The sequence below is a fragment of the Narcine bancroftii genome, chromosome 3, assembly GCF_036971445.1.
Source record: "Narcine bancroftii isolate sNarBan1 chromosome 3, sNarBan1.hap1, whole genome shotgun sequence".
Taxonomy (NCBI): Eukaryota; Metazoa; Chordata; class Chondrichthyes; order Torpediniformes; family Narcinidae; genus Narcine; species Narcine bancroftii.
Window position 1 is genome coordinate 176,169,397 of NC_091471.1, and position 20,743 is coordinate 176,190,139.

Sequence of the window (20,743 nt, forward strand, 5' to 3'; positions counted from 1 at the left end):
TTGAAGATGAAAGGCATTGTTTTCACTGACTCCATCACTAGAATTGAAACAAAACCCAATTACACAATAAACATTCTTCTGGAGGAACTCAAAGGGACAAGCAGCATTAGTGGGAGAAAAAGAATGATCAATGTTTTTATGTTGCATGCCTTCATCAAGTCTGCTTGACCCATTGAATTCCTCCAGTAGATTGTTTTCTGCTCTATGTTTTAGTGATCATTGAAAATCAGTAGTTATGAATTGGGTGCCAAGTTATTCACTATCTGACTCTCCAAAGCAAGTCAGGATGTGGCTGAATGTTTTCCATGAATGAATGCTTGCAGTAACAACAAAACACCAGGGCATTTTTAAATTCATCTTCATACTAAAGGATTGTCAGAGGCTTGCATGTGACTGGTTCCATCCTGGACCAATGGAATCTCAGTTCAGTAGTGGCTGAGATGCAAAATGTTCAAGGGAGACTATGGAGGACTGAGCAGATCTAGGAATCTGTGTCAAGAAGGAGAGGGTGCCATTTATGAGGGCTGGAGACTGGAGGTGGGATGCCTAAAAATCTGGGCCTTGGCATGGAGGTGGATGGAGAGGGAGTGGATTAAGAGATCATGATTTTGCAAGGATGGAAGGCAGCCAGTTGAGGAAGTTATGCTGCTAGGAGAGATAAGCATGACTAGCGGAAACCATGTTTTGGAGTTCAAGGTTTTCTCCCAATATTAGATGAGAATGTTTAATTTCTATACTACTTCCATGCCATAGAACTCTATGACTCTATAAGTAAATGGGACTAGCCTGGTTGACGTGGTCAAGATGGACTGAAGGGCCTGTTTCCACACTGTAGAGCTCTATGAACTCTATTCGGGGAGAAATTTATCAGTTACGTCATTGGAGCCCATGTGGGTCCACTACTTTAGCTAATTACTTTAAGGCAAGGGAGACTGATAGGCGATACAACAATTATGTCATCGATAAGTCTGTACTTTTACTGATAATTACTGGACAATATTCTGTGATGCATTTAATAGATCAGCAATGTAAAAATGTAGCACATTTGTGAATATCCATGCAAGGTTATAGATGAAGTTTCATTTTGGTGAAGCTAATTGTGGCAATTTGTAATTCGCAATCCATGTCTTCCCCATTCCAAATTTTTATCTCATCCCCCTCCCAACTTAAGTAATTCTAATTCCATTAGTTTCTTTCAACAATATTTCCCCATAATTTTACTTAGATTGAAAATATGATTTATTTCTGTAATATAGTTATTTGAATCTGCAAAGCTCATTATTCATTCCAAATCTTTTGGGACATTTCCAGTGCCTACTGTTTCTCCATAAATGAATAAATTGACTGAGATAATAAACACTTTGGTCTCGAACTGACCTCACACAAAGAATTATTTCTTTTAAATCTCTCAGCTCTAAGACTTTTAACATGATTGTATTAAAGTCCTGAATATGACCTTGAGGAAGTAATCTTTCAGGTTATTTATATTTCCATTTTGAAGCTCTGTTTCAAACTAACTTGCATCCAATGTTCCTTGCCTTCAGATTTCCATTTCTTAAAGTAGCACCAAAAGAAATTGATGTTTTTCTTTCAATTTGTTCCATTTTTAAGATCTCCATGGTCCCCTCACTCAACATCACCAAGTTCAACCTTTTAATGTTATTTTCTGTGTGATCCTACAATTGGGATTGAGCTGAGTTTTCAACAATCTGTTTCAATTTCTCCTCTTTCTTCCTGTTTAATTTCTTCTAACCCTTTATGAAGCAGTATATTGTTTTCAATCAAAATGCTTTATTAACACAAAGGAACATATGAATTGCAATGTAATTTGACCCATAATTAATATTGTTCAAAATGTAGAGGTGTTGAAATAGGAAATACTTTAACCTGATGAGTTATGGTGCGCTGGTTAAAAATGCATTCAATTGATGAATATATAACTTTTGCAATATTTAATATCTCTCGAGTTAAGTATATTTATAACAATATTCTTAGGTTCCATTGTGTTTTTTTCAAAATCTAGAATGTAATTTTAATCAATGTTTCTTTTAACAGTAGTGTTCATTTGTTTTATGTCTTAATTGATATACTGTCATTGCCTTGTAAATGTCCAAGGTTATTTGCATCAAAAGATACCTGAACACATATTATATAAATGGGACGAAAAATTGGTACAACATAGAACTTCTCCAGTATTACATCATCTCCTCAATATTTGGAAGAAGATTCATGTAGAAAGAAATAAAACAAATTATCAATTACCAAAACTAATATTGACGCAAAATAAGCTACTCCCTTTTACAATAGATAACCTTTCCTTTAGAGAATGGGAAAAAAAAGGGATTAAAAGAATAGAAAATTGTTTTTCAGGAAGTAGATTCTTATCCTTTGAACAAATGAGAGATAAGTACAATATAACTGGAGATACAGCGCTGGCATATTACCAACTGAGATCCTACTTGAAGGATAAATTAGGAAGCAATTTGAGTTTACCAGAGGGAAGTAACCTTGAATATGTGATTACAGATACAATGTTAATCAAAAGATTTATAACAAATATGTATATTAAACTGCAAGAAAAGGAGAATGAGGAAACAAATGGTAAAACTAAACAAAAATGGGAACAAGATTTAAATATAAAGATAAAAAAGGAAACATGGGAGAAATTATGTTCAGGAACGATGAGAAATACAATAAATACGAGCCTACGTATGATACAATATAATTGGTTACACAGACTATACATTACACCGCAAAAGTTAAATAAATGGGACCCAACAGTACCGGATAGATGTTTTCGATGTAAAAAAGAAATGGGAACAACAATTCATGCAATCTGGACATGTGAGAGAGTATAAAAATTTTGGGATGATCTCAATCAGATATTAAATAAAATAACAGAAAACAATATACCAAAGAATCCAGAGATCTTTCTCCTAAGTAACATAAAAAAACAAAGAATTTGGAATTGATTTGGAGGATGCACAAAAAAGATTTGTTAAGATAGCTCTAGCCGTAGCAAAAAAATGTATTATGTCAACCTGGAAATTGGAAGATAATTTGAAAATACAACAATGGTATATAGAAATGAATAAATGTATTCCATTAGAAAAAATAACATATAGTTTAAGAAATAATATTGAAATATTCGAACAAATATGGGAGCCTTACATTAAATACAATAGCGAAAACCTACCGGGGACAAACATTACCTAAGTTGATGGAAGGAGAAGGAAAGAAAAGAATGGACTCAGTAGAATTTCTGGTGTATTTTTGTTGAATGACAACATTGTCTGACTGGTTTAATGCAACCTAGATTGTATACCTAAAATGGATGAGGGGGGGGGGGGTGGGGGTGTGGCCTGGGAGGAGGGAGGGGGGGGGAGAAAAAGTCACTGTATATGTGTGAAAAAGAAAAAGTGTATATCATGGCTAATGTGATTTATGGTGTGAAAAATAAAAAATTTAAAAAAAAAATGTGACATAATTTAGTTTATTGTAATTAAATGCTAATCAATGAATTCCCCTAACACCTTGCAGGCTTCACTTTTCCAAGGAACATGAACTGAGCTCCTTGATTACACTTATTTAGGCTTTCAGTGGGAAAGTATTTTTCCAATGGTTTTATGTGAGACCTGCAGACTGAAGTTGTGACTGCATAGTATGTTTTTTTTTGTGGCACCACAAAGGCCAGTTTTCCTCTGCTTTTATTCACCAATCAAGCTTGCACAATTTTACGATCGCCAACACTCAACATTTGCACATATGGTGATTTGACCTTCGTGCAATGCTAATTTGTCCGGCAATAATACTAGTCTCAACTACAGACCTGCTAAGGAGTGAAACAAGAAAGACTGCAGAGGCTGTGATCGTAGTAAATACTCAAAATTGCTGGAGAAACTCAACAGGTCCCACAGAGTCCATTGGAGGCAAAGATATGTAACCAAAGTTTCAGGCTTGAGCCCTTTGTCAAGGTATGAGCAAAAGCAGACAGGCACCTGAATGAAAAGGTAGGGGGGAAGAAGGACCTCCAAATTGGCCTAAGACAATTCAGTTAACACCATATTTTAACCATGAATTTAAATCAAAATTAGAATTTATTGTCATGAACAAGTCGTGAAATTTAGTGTTTTGTGGTAGCGTCACAGTGCAACTATTATAACAAACTTTATAATGCGACCCTATTATAATCATCTTATTATAAAACATTACTATAAAAATAATAGTGCACAAAAAGTATTCAGTGTCTTTGGTTCGCTGATCATTCAGGAATCTGATGGCAGCGGGGAAGAAGCTGTCCTTGTGCCTCTGAGTGCTCGTCTTTAAGCTCCTGTACCTTTTTCCCGACGGTAGCAGAGTGAAGAGGGCATGGTCTGGGTAGTCAGGGGCCTTTGAGGATAGAGGCTGCTTTTTTTAAGACACCGCCTCATGTAGATGACCATGATGGAGTTTGGTGCCAGTGATGTCTCAGGCCGAGTTAACAACCCTCTGGAGTTCATTTACCAGTTAGCTGGTAAATGAACCCCGCCTTCCCCACATGCCCAGCATTTATGCTATTTAAAATAATCCTCAGTGATTTATGAATCTGTTGGAGGTGAGTTGTGATTTAATTTGCTGAAGAAAACTGTATTTGTAATTGGAGTAAGGATTCAAGATTCTTTACTGTCATGTTATAAAACAGATGTAATACTACACAACATTACATTGAACCTTCCATAAGAAGGTGAATAGTTCCACTGAAATTACTGTTTAAAGATGGAACTTGGAGTCTCCTTTTATTCCTTTAACCATTTCCCTTCATTGAGACAAATAGATACAATGCTGGTCAATCCCAAAGAGCTTTCACTTGAAGAGAAAGAGGAGGATGAGAAGATTGTGGAATGAAGCAAGTTGACAGGAAAGACTGGGATTTGCAGGCATGGTTCCAATCAGTGAATGCTTGCTTGAATTGGTGCTGGCCATTCATCACATTGAACCTCATCAGTACAGTATAGTTAGTGTGATGCTATTACAGTGCCACCAACCCAAGTTCAAATCCAGCACCATCTGTGAGGAGTTTTGTATGTTTTCCCTGTAACCTCTGATGGTTTACTCTGGGTGTTCCAATTTCCTTCCACACTCCAAAATGCATGGGTTTGTAGGTTAATTGAGTGTAATTGGGTGGTACGGGTCTCAATGGCCAGAATCGATGTACCATATTGTAAATTTTTAAAAAGATGCAAAGGTAATCTGGCGTTGTCTGTGAGGAGTTTGTACGTTCTCCTTGTGTCTGTGTGACTTTCCTCTGGGTGCTCTGGTTTCTTCCAACCCTCCAAAACATATCGGGGTTGTAGGTCATTTGGGTATAATTGGGCAGTATGGGCTCATGGGATGAAAAGGCCTGTTACTGTGCTGAACGTCAAAATTTCAAAAAAAGATTCCCCTTCCTTTTTTTTTCATCTCCTCCTCAGTTTTCATTCATATCCTCCTACTTGCCTTTCCTCTTGTCAAATCATCTGTAGTTCACAAGCCCTTCACTGACCTCTCTCAGCATGCACTGCCACCACTTTATGCCATTCATTTTTTTTCAACTTACTACCCCCTCACTGACCCATCCTCCTCCTCTGCAACTCGGACATGGTTAACTTACAACTCTTTTCAGGTCTGATGAAAGATAATTGACCTGAAACACCATGGCACCATTTCCCTCCATAAATGCTTCCTGACCTGTTGAATGTGTCGAATGTTTCTGACCCTTTCCAAGTGATTGGTTCAGAACTTTTGATTTCACTTTTGTAGATTCACAGATGTAGTCAACTATTTCAACTGTTCATCTGTGTTCTTGCTTTGATTAAGTAGAAATGCTAATGCAAAATATCTGACTTTGATATATATTTTTCCATAATTTCCTTGTGCCAGGTATGTATTGTCCAGAAGAGGGATACAAAGAAAATGTATGCCATGAAATACATGAACAAGCAAAAATGTATTGAGCGAGATGAAGTGCGCAATGTTTTCAGAGAGCTGCAGATCATGCAGAGACTTGAACACACTTTCCTGGTCAATCTGTGGTAAGTACCTTTTGTAACTATTAAACAAGATCATAAAATGTGATAATATAAAACCATAAAACTTTAAAATTATTTAAAAACCTCCAATTTTGTATGCATGCTTCAGAATAATAATTAATTAAAGCACTTTTGTAAAATTAGCATGCTCTAAATAGAACCATAGAACAACACACAACAGAAACAGGCTCTGGCTCATCTGGTCTGTTTTGAACTATTGCTCTGCCTAGTTCCAAAGACCTACACCCATACCATAGCCCTTCAGACCCCTCCCATCTGTGTATCCATTCAAGTTTTTATTAGATGACAAAATTGAACATATAACCGTTTACAGCTCAGAAACAGGCCATGTCGGCTCTTCGAGTCGGCATCGGTTCACTTGAACAACTCCACTAGCTCAACCCTCCCACTCTCCGCCCATAACCCTCCAACCCCTCATGTGCACATCCAACCTTCTCTTAAATGACAGAAGGGACCCTGCCGCCACTATCTCAATTGGAAGATCTCCTAAAGTTTTGCCCCATTACCCTTAACTCATGCCCTCTTGTTCTAGTCTAGTCTATCTATTCCCTTCATAATTTTAAACACCTCTATCAAGTCCCCTCTCAGCCGTCTATGTTCCAATGAATAAAGTTCCAAATTTATTCAGCATTTCAGCTGTCTGCTCATTCCACTTTCTCACCATGCTGTGTGAAGAAATTCCCCTAATTCTTCCTCTCAACATTTTCTCTTTCACCTTTAACCCATGTCCTCTAATTCTTTTCTAAACTCACCTCAGTAGAATAAGCTTGTTTGCATTTATACTCTTTATAGCCCTCGTAATTTTGTCTTCAAATTAAATGACCCGGATTTTGATGAATGGATATTTGTGAATGTAAAGGTGACAGAGAAATGCATTTGATAATAAAAGGACACATGGTAATAGAAGTCTAATGTCTTTAGGTATCTAATCATAAGCTTGGGTAAAATTGTAAGGTAAGGCGGTATAATTGAAATGGCATTCTTTTAAAGTTGGAGCCAGAGAAGAGGGACCTGGGAAATGATTTAAGAATCTTTGAAGGGCACCAGACAAACTGACAAATTATGTTAGTAAAGTATGGTGCACTTCCACTGGCCACCGTGACAGAGGTGCACCAAAGAAGAGGTACAAGGACTGCCTAAAGAAATCTCTTGGTGCCTGCCACATTGACCACCGCCAGTGGGCTGATAACGCCTCAAACCGTGCATCTTGGCGCCTCACAGTTTGGCGGGCAGCAACCTCCTTTGAAGAAGACCGCAGAGCCCACCTCACTGACAAAAGGCAAAGGAGGAAAAACCCAACACCCAACTCCAACCAACCAATTTTCCCTTGCAACTGTGTCTGCCTGTCCCGCATCGGACTTGTCAGCCACAAACGAGCCTGCAGCTGACGTGGACTTTTTACCCCCTCCATAAATCTTCGTCCGCGAAGCCAAGCCAAAGAAAAGACTTCCACTTGACAGAGGGGTTACCTGAAAAATCGTGATGCAGACATTTTCCATTAAATCCTATGCTTGAAGTGATACATTTTGACGGGACGTATTTCTTTTAGCAGTCAGGTGTGCTCTGTACACAAAGGAATTCTGGTTATTTTGTAGGTAGAAGATAAAACCCTATTATTCAAATTTACTAGAAATGAAATTTACATTTTTGAAAATGTATCATTGTAGAAGCATCAATAGCCGCTTTTAAGTGTTCCCACGAAGATCATGCGCCGGCAGTCACGGCTTAGGGAGCGCAGCTGGCACATTTAGGTGGCCACGGAGTGGACGCCTTTTTGGCACTTGAACATGCCAGCTGACTGATAGCCGTCTACCAGCAAATGCCGGCTCCTCGGAACAGTGGTCTAGTCCCGCCCATGCTGCCTTGACGTCATTGCAGCGTGTAGGGCTGATGTGGAATGCAACAGAATCGGGAGCATGGAGGACAGAAGGGAAAGTGGGGCAAGGTTAGGTTGGCAGTGCTGCAGTTGAGATGAGGGCAGTGCAAACGCCGTGGTGACAAAGCCAGGATGGGACGGGCAATGGTGGGGAGGGGGGGGGGAGTGTCCCCACCGGCACCGACGAGAGTCTCCCCGGCCGGACATTCAACCGGGCACGATGGACGGAAGGTGTGCACATACATTGAGGAAGCTGTGGGCTGAATGCACCAGACGTTCTCCATACCCTCCTCCCCAAGTTACTTCGTGTTCACATCTCTCGAGAAAGATACAAAGGTGTCACTAAACAGTTGAAAAGAGGTCACTTGGTTACCACTTTGAGTTCTCCACGGTTTAAGACCAAGGCACAGTTCTCTTGCTACAACATGCTTTGTTTGAGATTCCTTTCCTTCTGACCGTGGCTGTGGTGATGCATTAACGGAGCAGGTCGTGGTTAATAGTCCTTACCATTTCAGCTTGACTCCCTGTTTAAATCAGATGAGACTGCAGTATTTCACACCTGCATATATATAGGTGCGCGACACAGATGCCAAGATTGTTTGTTTACCACAATAATATAATGCACTGAAAAGTGGCAAAGCAGCAGGTATGGATGGAATCCCCCCAGAGGTCTGGAAAGCTGGCGGCAAAACTCTGCATGTCAAACTGCATGAGTTTTTCAAGCTTTGTTGGGACCAAGAAAAACTGCCTCAGGACCTTCGTGATGCCACCATCATCACCCTGTACAAAAACAAAGGCGAGAAATCAGACTGCTCAAACTACAGGGGAATCACGCTGCTCTCCATTGCAGGCAAAATCTTCGCTAGGATTCTCCTAAATAGAATAATACCTAGTGTCGCCGAGAATATTCTCCCAGGGTCACAGTGCGGCTTTCGCGCAAACAGAGGAACTACTGACATGGTCTTTGCCCTCAGACAGCTCCAAGAAAAGTGCAGAGAACAAAACAAAGGATTCTACATCACCTTTGTTGACCTCACCAAAGCCTTTGACACCGTGAGCAGGAAAGGGCTTTGGCAAATACTAGAGCGCATCGGATGCCCCCCAAAGTTCCTCAACATGATTATCCAACTGCACGAAAACCAACAAGGTCGGGTCAGATACAGCAATGAGCTCTCTGAACCCTTCTCCATTAACAATGGCGTGAAGCAAGGCTGTGTTCTGGCACCAACCCTCTTTTCAATTTTCTTCAGCATGATGCTGAACCAAGCCATGAAAGACCTCAACAATGAAGACGCTGTTTACATCCGGTACCGCACGGATGGCAGTCTCTTCAATCTGAGGCGCCTGCAAGCTCACACCAAGACACAAGAGAAACTTGTCCGTGAACTAATCTTTGCAGACGACGCCGCTTTAGTTGCCCATTCAGAGCCAGCTCTTCAGCGCTTGACGTCCTGTTTTGCAGAAGCTGCCAAAATGTTTGGCCTGGAAGTCAGCCTGAAGAAAACTGAGGTCCTCCATCAGCCAGCTCCCCACCATGACTACCAGCACCCCCACATCTCCATCGGGCACACAAAACTCAAAACGGTCAACCAGTTTACGTATCTCGGCTGCACCATTTCATCAGATGCAAGGATCGACAACGAGATAGACAACAGACTCGCCAAGGCAAATAGCGCCTTTGGAAGACTACACAAAAGAGTCTGGAAAAACAACCAACTGAAAAACCTCACAAAGATAAGCGTATACAGAGCCGTTGTCATACCCACACTCCTGTTCGGCTCCGAATCATGGGTCCTCTACCGGCATCACCTACGGCTCCTAGAACGCTTCCACCAGCGTTGTCTCCACTCCATCCTCAACATTCATTGGAGCGCTTTTATCCCTAACGTCGAAGTACTCGAGATGGCAGAGGTCGACAGCATTGAGTCCATGCTGCTGAAGATCCAGCTGCGCTGGGTGGGTCACGTCTCCAGAATGGAGGACCATCGCCTTCCCAAGATCGTGTTATATGGCGAGCTCTCCACTGGCCACCGTGACAGAGGTGCACCAAAGAAAAGGTACAAGGACTGCCTAAAGAAATCTCTTGGTGCCTGCCACATTGACCACTGCCAGTGGGCTGATATCGCCTCAAACCGTGCATCTTGGCGCCTCACAGTTCGGCGGGCAGCAACCTCCTTTGAAGAAGACCGCAGAGCCCACCTCACTGACAAAAAGCAAAGGAGGAAAAACCCAACACCCAACCCCAACCAACCAATTTTCCCCTGCAACCGCTGCAACCGTGTCTGCCTGTCCCGCATCGGACTTGTCAGCCACAAACGAGCCTGAAGCTGACGTGGACATTTACCCCCCTCCATAAATCTTCATGCGTGAAGCCAAGCCAAATATATTGCAGCAGGTACCACTGCAGCGCCCTCTGAAATTGAAACAGCCTGTTTGATCAGCAAAGATGTGCGAGGCCTTGTCACCTGAACAATTGAATGAAACCATTATGATATCATGCAGCTATTAGTGTGGGGACTGCCTTCACCACGTTGAACACCTTAGGAACAAGATAAGATTTGCAACTCAAGTTCATATCAGCAGAAACTGCAAAAGCAACTTCCTTGCCCTGCCACTAAATATTTGCTTTTCGGTTAGAGGGAGCAACTAGATGGACAGCCACAAGTGCGAGTCACATAGCATCCATGGGATGTTAAAGGTACCTAGCATTCCGGGCCTGAGCCCTTCGACAGGATCCAGACCATTCTCAACAGTGATTTCTCAAAACATTTACTGTCGTGGGGGTGGGATAGACATCATGTCCAAGATTGTTTAGAAGTGAATGAAAGGTGCTTGGGGAGTCGGGGCTTCTATAAGGGTTGTGATCTTTACATTTTATTGGTATTCACTGAATCAGAACCACGACAGATCCATCATTGAAGATCCACAGAAAGCAAATTTAAAACACAGCATGCACAACTGCTTCGCTGATTCAAACACAAAACGTGTTTATAATTGTGCAAATGAGGGTGCGTAATGCCATTGATTAACACCTGGATTAGCGGTTGGCCAATATCAGATTTCCCATACGATGAATACCGTGACTTCGCAAAGATACAATAGCAACGAACCAGTATTACACAGTTTACACCATCCCCCATTATTAGATAGATAATGATTATATAACTCTTTGTGAAATGTGAGAGGTCCATTGTGAAACGCAGTCATCTATTCGAACCAAGAGTCAACTGTGACGTCATCAGCCCGCCCACTGGCAACCCGGCTGCTTTCAGCTGCCACAGACAATAGTCCAAGCAGGATATTATACCTACTGGAGAAGGATTAGGTGAGTAGACCTCCTGGCCAGGTACTCCCGTTTCAGATGGCCACAATACAGCCGCACAGGAGTAAAATGTACGGCTTTACAGTCGGGTATTGTGGCCATCTGAAAGTGCTTAATGCAAGAGATTGCCTTCTCATTTTCTTGATCAAATCTCTTAATGGGGTCCCTGCTATGAACTGGCAACCAGCGTATTTTTTAAAAAAAATTAGTGCTGTAACAGGCCATTTCGGCCCTACGAGTCTGTGCCACCCATCTTACATACCCCGGTATGTTTTTGAACAGTGGAAGGAAACCAGAGCCCCCAGAGAAAACCCATGCAGACACAGGGAGGACGTACAATCTCCTTGCAGACAGCACAGGATTTGAGCCCAGGTCTGGTCCCGATCGCTGGTGCTGAAAAGGTGTTGCACTAACCACTACAATAGGCTTAAGTAATTTTATTAAATGCAAACTCCAGTGTATGCAAGCTATTAATTGATTTTCCACCAAACATATGAAAACCATAACTCAATTCTAGGTAAAAATTTGTGCACAAAAGTCGTATTTTTTAAAGCAGTATTGTAAATGAAATTTACAAAATTATTTCTATTTGTTTGCTTGGAGAGGAAGATTAAGATCAGTGTCATGAGGTGCATTAACAGGCCATGCACCCCCAATGAGTTATTGTGTAGCCCCCTACCCACCCGGTCTAATGCTGCCACCACCATCCCCCCACCCTGGTCCAATGCTGCTACCACCTCCCGGCATCTCTGTCCAGTGTCCAAACCGCAACATCCAATGAGCAGTAGGTTGGGGTGAGGACTCCTCGTCGGGAGTTCTGATGGGAGGGCAGTCAGGGGTTTGGATAGGTGGGTAGCCAGGACGTTAGGGGTTCAGTTAGGTGGGCATCCGGGATGAGGATCCGTAGCCGGGAGCTCAGATGGGTGGGCTGCCAGGGCATCGAAAGCTCCAATGGGTGAAAGGCTGGTGCAAGGGAGCTACAATAGGTGGGTGGCCGAGGTGTCAGGAGCTATAGTTGATGGACTGCTGGGCTGAAGGTCCACTGTTGGGGCATCAGGAGCTCAGATGGCCACCACCCCAACCCCCCCAGCCCCGCTAACACCCTTCCCCGAGACCGCTGAAAGATCAGCGCCCCCATGGTTACCCTAATACTCTGATACCGACTCTGACTAAGACAAAATAACTTCCATCTCCATTCTGGGTGCAAGCAACAAAATCCTTAAATCATTCCTTTTATTAACGTACATAAAAACTGTTATGGGACAGACAAAGAAAGGATTACCTATCTACATTGTAGATACAAAAGAACCAGCAATGTTTGGAAGGGATTGGTTGACGCACATCCAACTGAATTGGAAGGCAATTGGTGCAGTGAAAACTGTTGATGATAAAAAAAAATCAAAGCTGAAACAGGTGCTTCAGAAGTACCAGACAGTGTTTGGGAAGAACCTGGGAAATGTTCTGGGAGTCCAGGTCAAAGTGAAACTGGAAGCAAAACCTAAGTTCTTTAAGCCAAGGGCGGTACCTTTTGCTATGGAAAAGGGAATTGAGACTGAACTCAACAGATCAGAAGGTGAAGGAATAATCGAGAAACTTTATTACTGTGACGGGGCAGCTCCTATTGTACCAGTCAGAAAACCCAGTGTGAAATAGGAATTGGTGGTGACTGTAAGGTCACAATTAACCATAGCCTGCAAGTCCCTGGACATCCAATTCTGAGAGCGGAGGAATTATTTTAAGCTCTGAATAGTGGGAAAAAATTCATGAAATTAGACTTATCACAAGCATATCAACAAGTCGATTTAGATCCTGAATCGAGGAAATATGTTGCTATTAACGCTCACCTGGGGTTGTTCACTTACACCAAGATGCCATATAGAATATCATCAGCTCCAGCGATATTTCAAGCAATTATAGACAAACTATTGAAAGAGCTAAATGTTGGATGTAACCTAGATGACATCATCATTATGGGTCCTAATGATGCAGAGCATCTAACAAACCTGGAAAAGGTCCTAGGTCTGGTTAGAACAAGCTAAAATCCAACTGCGTCAAGATAGGTGTATATTTATGGTACCCTCAGGAATGTATTTGGGATTTACGATTGACCGTTTGCAGTGCACCCTGCCCATTGAATTGAGCTGAGTTGGATTCATTCTTAGGTTTGGTTAACCACTATCGAAAGTACATCCCTACACGTCAACGCTGTGCGACTTGCTCAACCAGTTGTTGAAAAAAGACCAGAAATAGTGTTGGAATGCTGAAACTAACAAAGTTTTTAATTGCTTTAAGAAACTGCTGACCTCCAGGGATAATGTTCTCATTCATTACGACCCAGACAAGGAAGTGACCTTGACTGTAGATGCTTCGTCTGCAGTATTATCAAACGTCACCAAGGAAGGAGAACAACCAGTTGCATACGTATCCTGCTCTCTAACGGCCTGTGAATGGAGCTTTGCTCAACTGGTGAAGGAAGGATTGGCCATAATATTTGGTCTCAAGCAATTCAACATGGTAGGAAGTTCACCTTAATGACAGACAATAAACCACTGAGTTTGATCTTAGGCCCCAAGGAAGACATTCCTGTGTTAGCAAAAATTCAAAGATGGGCGATGGAGCTTGTGGCATATGATTATGATCTAAACCATCATCCTGCAGACAAGAATGGCCATGCTGGTGCATTACCGCACTTATTCAGACTGAAGGGAATATTAATTAGACTGTGGCAGCCACAGCTATCAATCAGAAACAACTCCACCACTTGCCCATTACAGTTAAGGCTATCACCAAAGAGGTACAAAAAGAGGCCACACTGTCGAAGATTCTGTACTTCTCTTTGAATGGGTGGCCCAAGGCCAACAGTATTACCCCCCCCCCAATTAAAAGCTTTTTATACCACAGCGAAACAAAAGAGTGATTGAAGAGGGTTGCGTGTTGTGGGGGACAAGAACTATAGTTCCCAAGAAATGGCATGAGTCCTTTCTGAAGGAACTCCACACCACTCATACAGGAATGGTCCGGATATGGCACTGGCTCGCATGCATGACTGGGGCCCATCGATTGACACAGACATTGAACAGATGGTTCGGAGACACCACGTCTGCTAAGAAATGCAACTAAAGGCTCCCTGAGCAGAAGCGAACCCACAGAAATAGCTGTCACGGCCACGGCACAGAATTCATATTGATTTTGCTGGTCCATTTATTGGGGGTGGGGGAAACGTTCTGTTTATTGTTGATGCACACTCCAAATGGCCAATCGTGTGACAAATGCAGTCAACAACAACGAAAAAGACAATTGAGAGACTACGAGGTGTGTTTGCAGGTTATGCATTACATACAGAACTGGTTTCAGAAAATGGACCTCAATTTGTATCAGACACTTTCAAGCAGTTTCTGCAAAACAAAAATCTGCAGCACGTATTATCTGCACCCTACCATCCTAGTACAAATGTAGTAGAAGGGAGATGAATGCAAAGACTTCATTCAAAGCATCATGGAGTCATAAAATTGTAGAATTTCTGTTACCATAGAGAACAACACGCACTCCACTACAAAACGCACGCTGGCAGACTGATGTTTAGACGCAACTTGGGAGTCCTTGCTACAGTGCACTAAAACATTGGACTTCGTGTTCAGCAGTTAACATCCCTGACAAAGCCAACAAGATCTCTGGAGATTACAGGGAGAATAAAGAAACATGGATAAGAGGCTTGCTTCTCAAGAAACTATGTCCATGTTCATATTCGGTACTAGTGGGTGACAAGATATGGAAACAACACATTGACCAGTTAAGTGCAAATCAGGACCCCATTTCCATTTTGATTTCTGCTTTTGGCACAACCCAATTATGCTGCCCTTTGAATAGCCCCAGAACCGGTTACTGAGATACCATCATCGGTGGCTGCACAGGGGCAAAATGCTGGCCAAGCACCGGAAACACAGCCAGTCATGTCAGCAAGTGCTCCAGAAAAGTTGAAAAGTCATGCTCCTGTTCAGAGTCCTTCATCCCTGAGAAGATCCAAGAGGGAAAGGCAACCTCTAGTAAATCTCAAAGACTATGTGCAGTGATTTAAAGATTTTATGTGTTTCCATTTAATGCATTTTCAGGTTAGATTGTGTGGTATCTAAGGTTACAATTATTAGTTAAAGTTATGCTTAAGTTCTCTGTAGTGTTGACAAGCATTAACATATTTAAGTTAAAGTTTATATTTATTTACAAGTAAGCATAAAAGATTTTTTTGAGGGGATGAGTGTTATGAGAACGTGTATGTGCATGTGACTTCATAAAAGCAGTTGCATTTGTATTGCGAGTTCAGTTAGATGTTATTTTGATCAGAATAAAGAGTGCTTACTGTTTCTTTTGTGTAAGGTGATTTTTTTACACAACAAAAATGGCATGTATTTTAATGCCTGTTGATGCTGTAATAATTTAATCAATGAGTTCCAATTTAATTGTTTACAGTAATGTGTTTGTGACATATAGAATTTATTTGGTCAAAAATGCAGGTGGATGAGTTAGTAAGTTTGCAGATGACACTAAGATGGATAGAGTTGATAACAAATGTAAACCACTTGAACTTCATGCTCAGTGTTTATCGATCCTTCAAGAAATGTTGATTGAATTACTACCAAAAACACGTAAGAAATGAAATTGAGTGCAGAAGTGAGGAATTTGCATATGGGCAGTATCCCCACAGAGGTTCCTTCATCTCCCTCCACATCGAAAACAGATTGGAATAAACCATCGAGGAACATTGTAAATGCAATGATAGTTCGTAAAATGAGGAGCCCATCTGCGAAGTAATCATTTCAGCAGACTGATTTTTTTAAAAGAAGTACTGTAGTTAGTTCTGAAATAGGGAGTTACATAAAAGAAAATTATGTGACTTCAGCGCTGTTGTACAAAAATCCACTTCTGAAGTTTATTATCAGAAAAATATTTAAAAATTGTGAGGTCAAAAAACTATTGTTTCTGCCCAACAAATAATAACTGTAAGTTAAACAAGGAAGTCTACAATGCTGTGATTGTATTTTAAACAAAAAATGCTGGAGAAATTCAGCAAGCAAAGCTTAAGAAACTTAACTAATGTTTCAGACCTGAGCCCTTTGTTGAGGTATGAGCGAAAAGCTGAATAAAATGATGGGGAAGGGGCAGGGAGATGAGCACAAGGCTACAGGCAAGGTGGATATGGGTGGTAGGTCATAAGGAAAAAAAGTGGGAAGAGTTAGGGGATAGGTTTCTGAATAGAGAGGGAAGGGGGTGGAGAACCAGAGGAATGGATACAGTAGGATGGGAAAGAGAGGAATGCACGAAAGGGGGCCTTAAAGGAAAGCAGAGAAGTCATTATGAATGCCATTTGGTTGGAGAGTGTCAGACTCAATATTAGGTTTGGCTCTCCAATTGGCAGGTGGCCTCGGTTTGGCAGTGCATGAGGCCATGGACAGACATGGTGTGGGGTTGGGATTCAGAATTGAATTAGTTGACCTCTGGGAGCTGCTTGCTTCTGCAGCGGATAGAGCAAAGGTGCTCAAAGGAATCTTCTCTCAGTGTGTGTCCAGTCTCTCTGATGTAGAAGAGATGAGGAGCACTGGATTCAGTAGATGACCCCTGTATATTCATAAGCATCTTGTCCCAATGGGTTTAAAAGAGATTTGCAGTGAGAGGGAAACCAGAGTGTTAGACCAGTTAGTGAGAAAGAGGAGGATAAAGGTCATATGAGAACTGTATGCATAGACAGAAATGAAAGGTTTGTATATGATAGAAATTTTCTCAGGTGTATTTGTTTTAATGCAAGGAGTATTGTTGGAATGGTTGATAAGCTTGGGGCATGGATAGACACATGGGATTACGATATTGTTGCTATTAGAAGAGACTTGGTTGCAGGAGTGGCAGGACTGGCAGCTTAGTGTTTAGACATGATAGAGGGGGAGGGATGAAAGCAGGAGGAGTGACATTGATAGGGAAAATATGTCAGCTGTGCGAAGTCAGAACAGCCAGGAGGGTTTGTCTACAGAGGCCATATGTGTGGAGTTGAGGGAAGGGAAAAGTGTGACCACACTGATAGGGTTGTATTATAGACGACCCATTAGTCAGAGAGAATTGGAGGAGCCAATCTATAGAGAGATAGCAGACAGGTACAAGAAGCATGTTGACTGGGACTCCTCATACTGTGAAAGGGCTGGATGGCTTGGAATTTATGAAATGTGTTGAGGAAAGTTTTCCAAATCAATATATAGAGCTACCAATGAGAGAGAATGCAATACTTGATCTCCTATTAGGGAACCAGACAAGTCAGGTGGCAGAAGTATGTGCAGAAGAACATTTTAAATCCAGTGACCATAATGTCATTAGCTCCAATTTAATTATGAAAAAGGATAAGTCTGGTCCTTATGTTGAGATTCTAAATTTGAGGAAGCAAATTTTGTGGAACTGAGAATGGATCTAGGAAGAGTGGATTGGGTTATGTTGTTTTCTGGCAAAGGTGTATTAAGTAAGTGATAGCCTTCAAAGGCAAAAGTTTGAGAGTGTAGAGTTTGCATGTTCCTGTTAGGATTAAAGGCAAAGTTAATAGGCATAGGGAACCCTGGTTTTCAAGGGATATTGGCAATCTGGTTAAGAAGAAGTGGGAGGTGGATACAAGAATAGGCAACAAGGAGTTAATGAAATACTTGAAGAGTACAAAAAAATGCAAGAAAATCAGGAAGGCAAAAAGAAGACATGAGGGTGTTTTGGCAGATAATGTGAAGGTAAATTCAAAGGTTTTCTACAAGTACATTAAGAGCAAGAGGATAACAAGGGAAAAATTGGTTCTTTAGAGATCAGAGTGGTCAACTAGGTGTGGAGACTCACAAAATGGGGGAGATCTTAAATGTCTTTTTGCATCAGTGTTTACTCAGGAAACTGGCAGAGTGTATAAGGAAGGAAGGGAAACAAACAGATGTATGATGGAACAGATGGAGATTAAGGAAGAGGAGGTGCTTGCTGCCTTACAGCAAATAAAGGTAGATAAATCCTTGGGGCCAGATATGATATACTCTCGGATCTTAAGGGAAACTAGTGTAGAAATTGCAGAGACCCAGGCAGATATAGTCAACATGTCCTTAGCCTCAGCTGAGGTGCCAGAGGGTAGCTCATGTTGTCCCGTTTAAAAAAAAAAAAAAAAAAAGGCTCCAAGAATAAACCAGGTAATTATTAGGCAGGTGAGCCTGATGTCAATAGTAGGTAAATTATTTGAAGGAGTTCTGAGAGAAAGTATATATAGGTATTTGAACAGGCTGATTATGGACAGTCAGCATGGGCTTGTGTGTGGTTGGTCATGTTAAATGAATCTTGTAGAGTTTTTCAAGGAGGTTACCAAGAAGGTAGATGAAAGAAAGGCTGTGGATGTTGTCGACATGGACTTCAGTAAGGCCTTTGACAAGGTCCCACATGTAAGGTTAGTTCAGAAGGTTAAGACACTAGGTATCCATGGGGAGGTTGTAAATTGGATTTGAAATTGGCTGTGTGGGAGAAAACAGAGTGGTAGTGCATGGTTGCTTCTCAGACTGGAGGCCTGTGATGAGTGCTGTTTCTCAGGGATCTGTGTTGGGATCATTGTTGTTTGTTGTCTATGTCAATGATCTGGAAAATAAAGTGGTAAATTGGATCAGCAAGTTTGCCAATGACCCAAAGATGGGAGGCGTTAGTGAGGAAAATTTTCAAAGCTTGTAGAGGGATCTGGACCAACTGGGAGAATGGGCCAAAAAATGGCAGATGGAGTTTAATGCAGATAAGTGTGGGGTAATGCATTTTGGAAGGGCACACCATGTTAGAGCATACATTGTAAATGGTAGGGCACTGAGGAGTGCGGAGGAGCAGGGAGGTCTGGGAATACAGATACATAATTCCCTTAAGGTGCCATCGCAGATGGACAGGGTTGTAAAGAAAGTTTTTGGCATCTTATCCTTTATAAATCAAAGTATTGAGTATAGGACTTGGGATGTTATGTTTGTTATTTAAGACATTGGTGAGGCTAAATTTGGAATATTGTGCACAGTTCTAGTCACCCAACTAGAGGAAGGATATCAATAAGATTGAAAGAGTGCAGAGAAGATTTACTAGGATGTTGCTGAGTCTTCAAGAGTTGAGTTACAGGGAAAGATTAAACAGATTATGACTTTATTCCTTGGACCGAAGAATGAGGGGAGACTTAATAGAGGTTTACAAGATTTTGAAAGGTATAGACAGACTGGATGTGAGTAGGCTTTTTCCACAGATTGGGGGAGATAAATAAAAGAGATCATAGTTTTAAGCTAGCTGTAAGGGGAAAGGTTTAGGAGGAACATTAGGGGAAAGTTCACTCAGAGAGTGATTGGAGTGTTGAATGAACTGCCACCTGATGTGGTGAATGTGGTCTCGATCTTAAGGTTTAAGAATAAATTGGATAAATACATGGATGGTAGAGGTCTGAAGGGTTATGGAATGGGAGCAGGTCAATGGAACTAATGGAATGATGGTCCGAACAGACTAGAATGGCTGAATGGCCTGTATTCTTTGCTGTAGCCTTCTATGATTCCAAGTGTTGCTTCACTTGGAAGGACTGTTTGGGGTCCTGATTGGTGATGAGGGAGGAGGTATGGGTGCAATTGCAGCATCTCCTGCGGTCACAAGCGTAGGTACCAAGGGGGCAATTAATGGGAAGGGAAGAGTGGACGATGGAGTCATGGAGGGAGTGGTCCCTGGGAAGGTGGATAGGAGAGGAGAGGAAATTGGTGGGATACATTGTAGGTGATGGAAATATGTTGGATACAGTGCATATGGCCTCTTCACTTTGGGCCTGTGCTCCTCCCCACCATCCCCCAACACCATTTTATTCTGGTGCTGGCCTGGCTGCTTTTTGCTCATTCTTTGACGAAGGGCTCAGGCCTAATTTTTATCTTTGCCACATAAAGAATGTGGTGTGGCTTGCTGAATATCTCCAATATTCTTTGTAAATAATTACAAGTTTTATTTGTTAACTAGTTTTCAAATGTATAGTTCCCGTTTTTCTTAGATATCAACAGATTAGGGAAGGTAACCCAAATAGCCTTTCATTTTGCAGCACTGTTATGTACAGGAATACAAATACTCATCAAAAATGTAAATGGAAGAATAAATATGAGGTAAAAGTGAAAATATTTCTTCTGTAATTGTTGGGAATGTTGAACATTTATCTTGATATAATTTCCACCCAATTAAAATTTACCTGGCAATAATCACAAATATAATTGTCTAATTGATCCATGAAATAAATGACCGTAATGACATTGATTTATTGCCCTTATTTTCTTGCAGTCACAGCACCATGAACTCAGACTTTTGCCTTAATTCTTTGTCCGGCATGACTGTCGATGGCTATTAGCACTTGTTCACAGTCATCACTCCTCATACAATATTAAAAATGCACATCATGTTCTCTCATTATGTTAGTGAGCAGAGAGATATTACCACTAGACC

The 20,743-nt window shown here is 41.4% G+C and overlaps 1 protein-coding gene and 1 long non-coding RNA gene across 21 annotated transcripts in view; both read left to right on the plus strand.

Moving 5' to 3' along the window:
- LOC138757878 (serine/threonine-protein kinase 32B-like) overlaps window positions 1–20,743 on the plus strand; it is a 267,585-nt gene that overhangs the window by 118,805 nt on the left and 128,037 nt on the right. For all 20 annotated transcript variants that reach the window (XM_069925913.1, XM_069925927.1, XM_069925925.1 and 17 more), the window contains one exon: window positions 5,899–6,050. In XM_069925913.1, the coding sequence (XP_069782014.1) occupies window positions 5,899–6,050 (152 nt within the window). Of the gene's footprint in view, window positions 1–5,898; window positions 6,051–20,743 lie in introns of those variants that run through there.
- On the plus strand, window positions 10,321–20,553 carry LOC138757880 (uncharacterized). The gene is made up of 2 exons (XR_011353941.1): window positions 10,321–11,269; window positions 13,559–20,553. It is a non-coding gene; the product is annotated as an uncharacterized lncRNA (long non-coding RNA).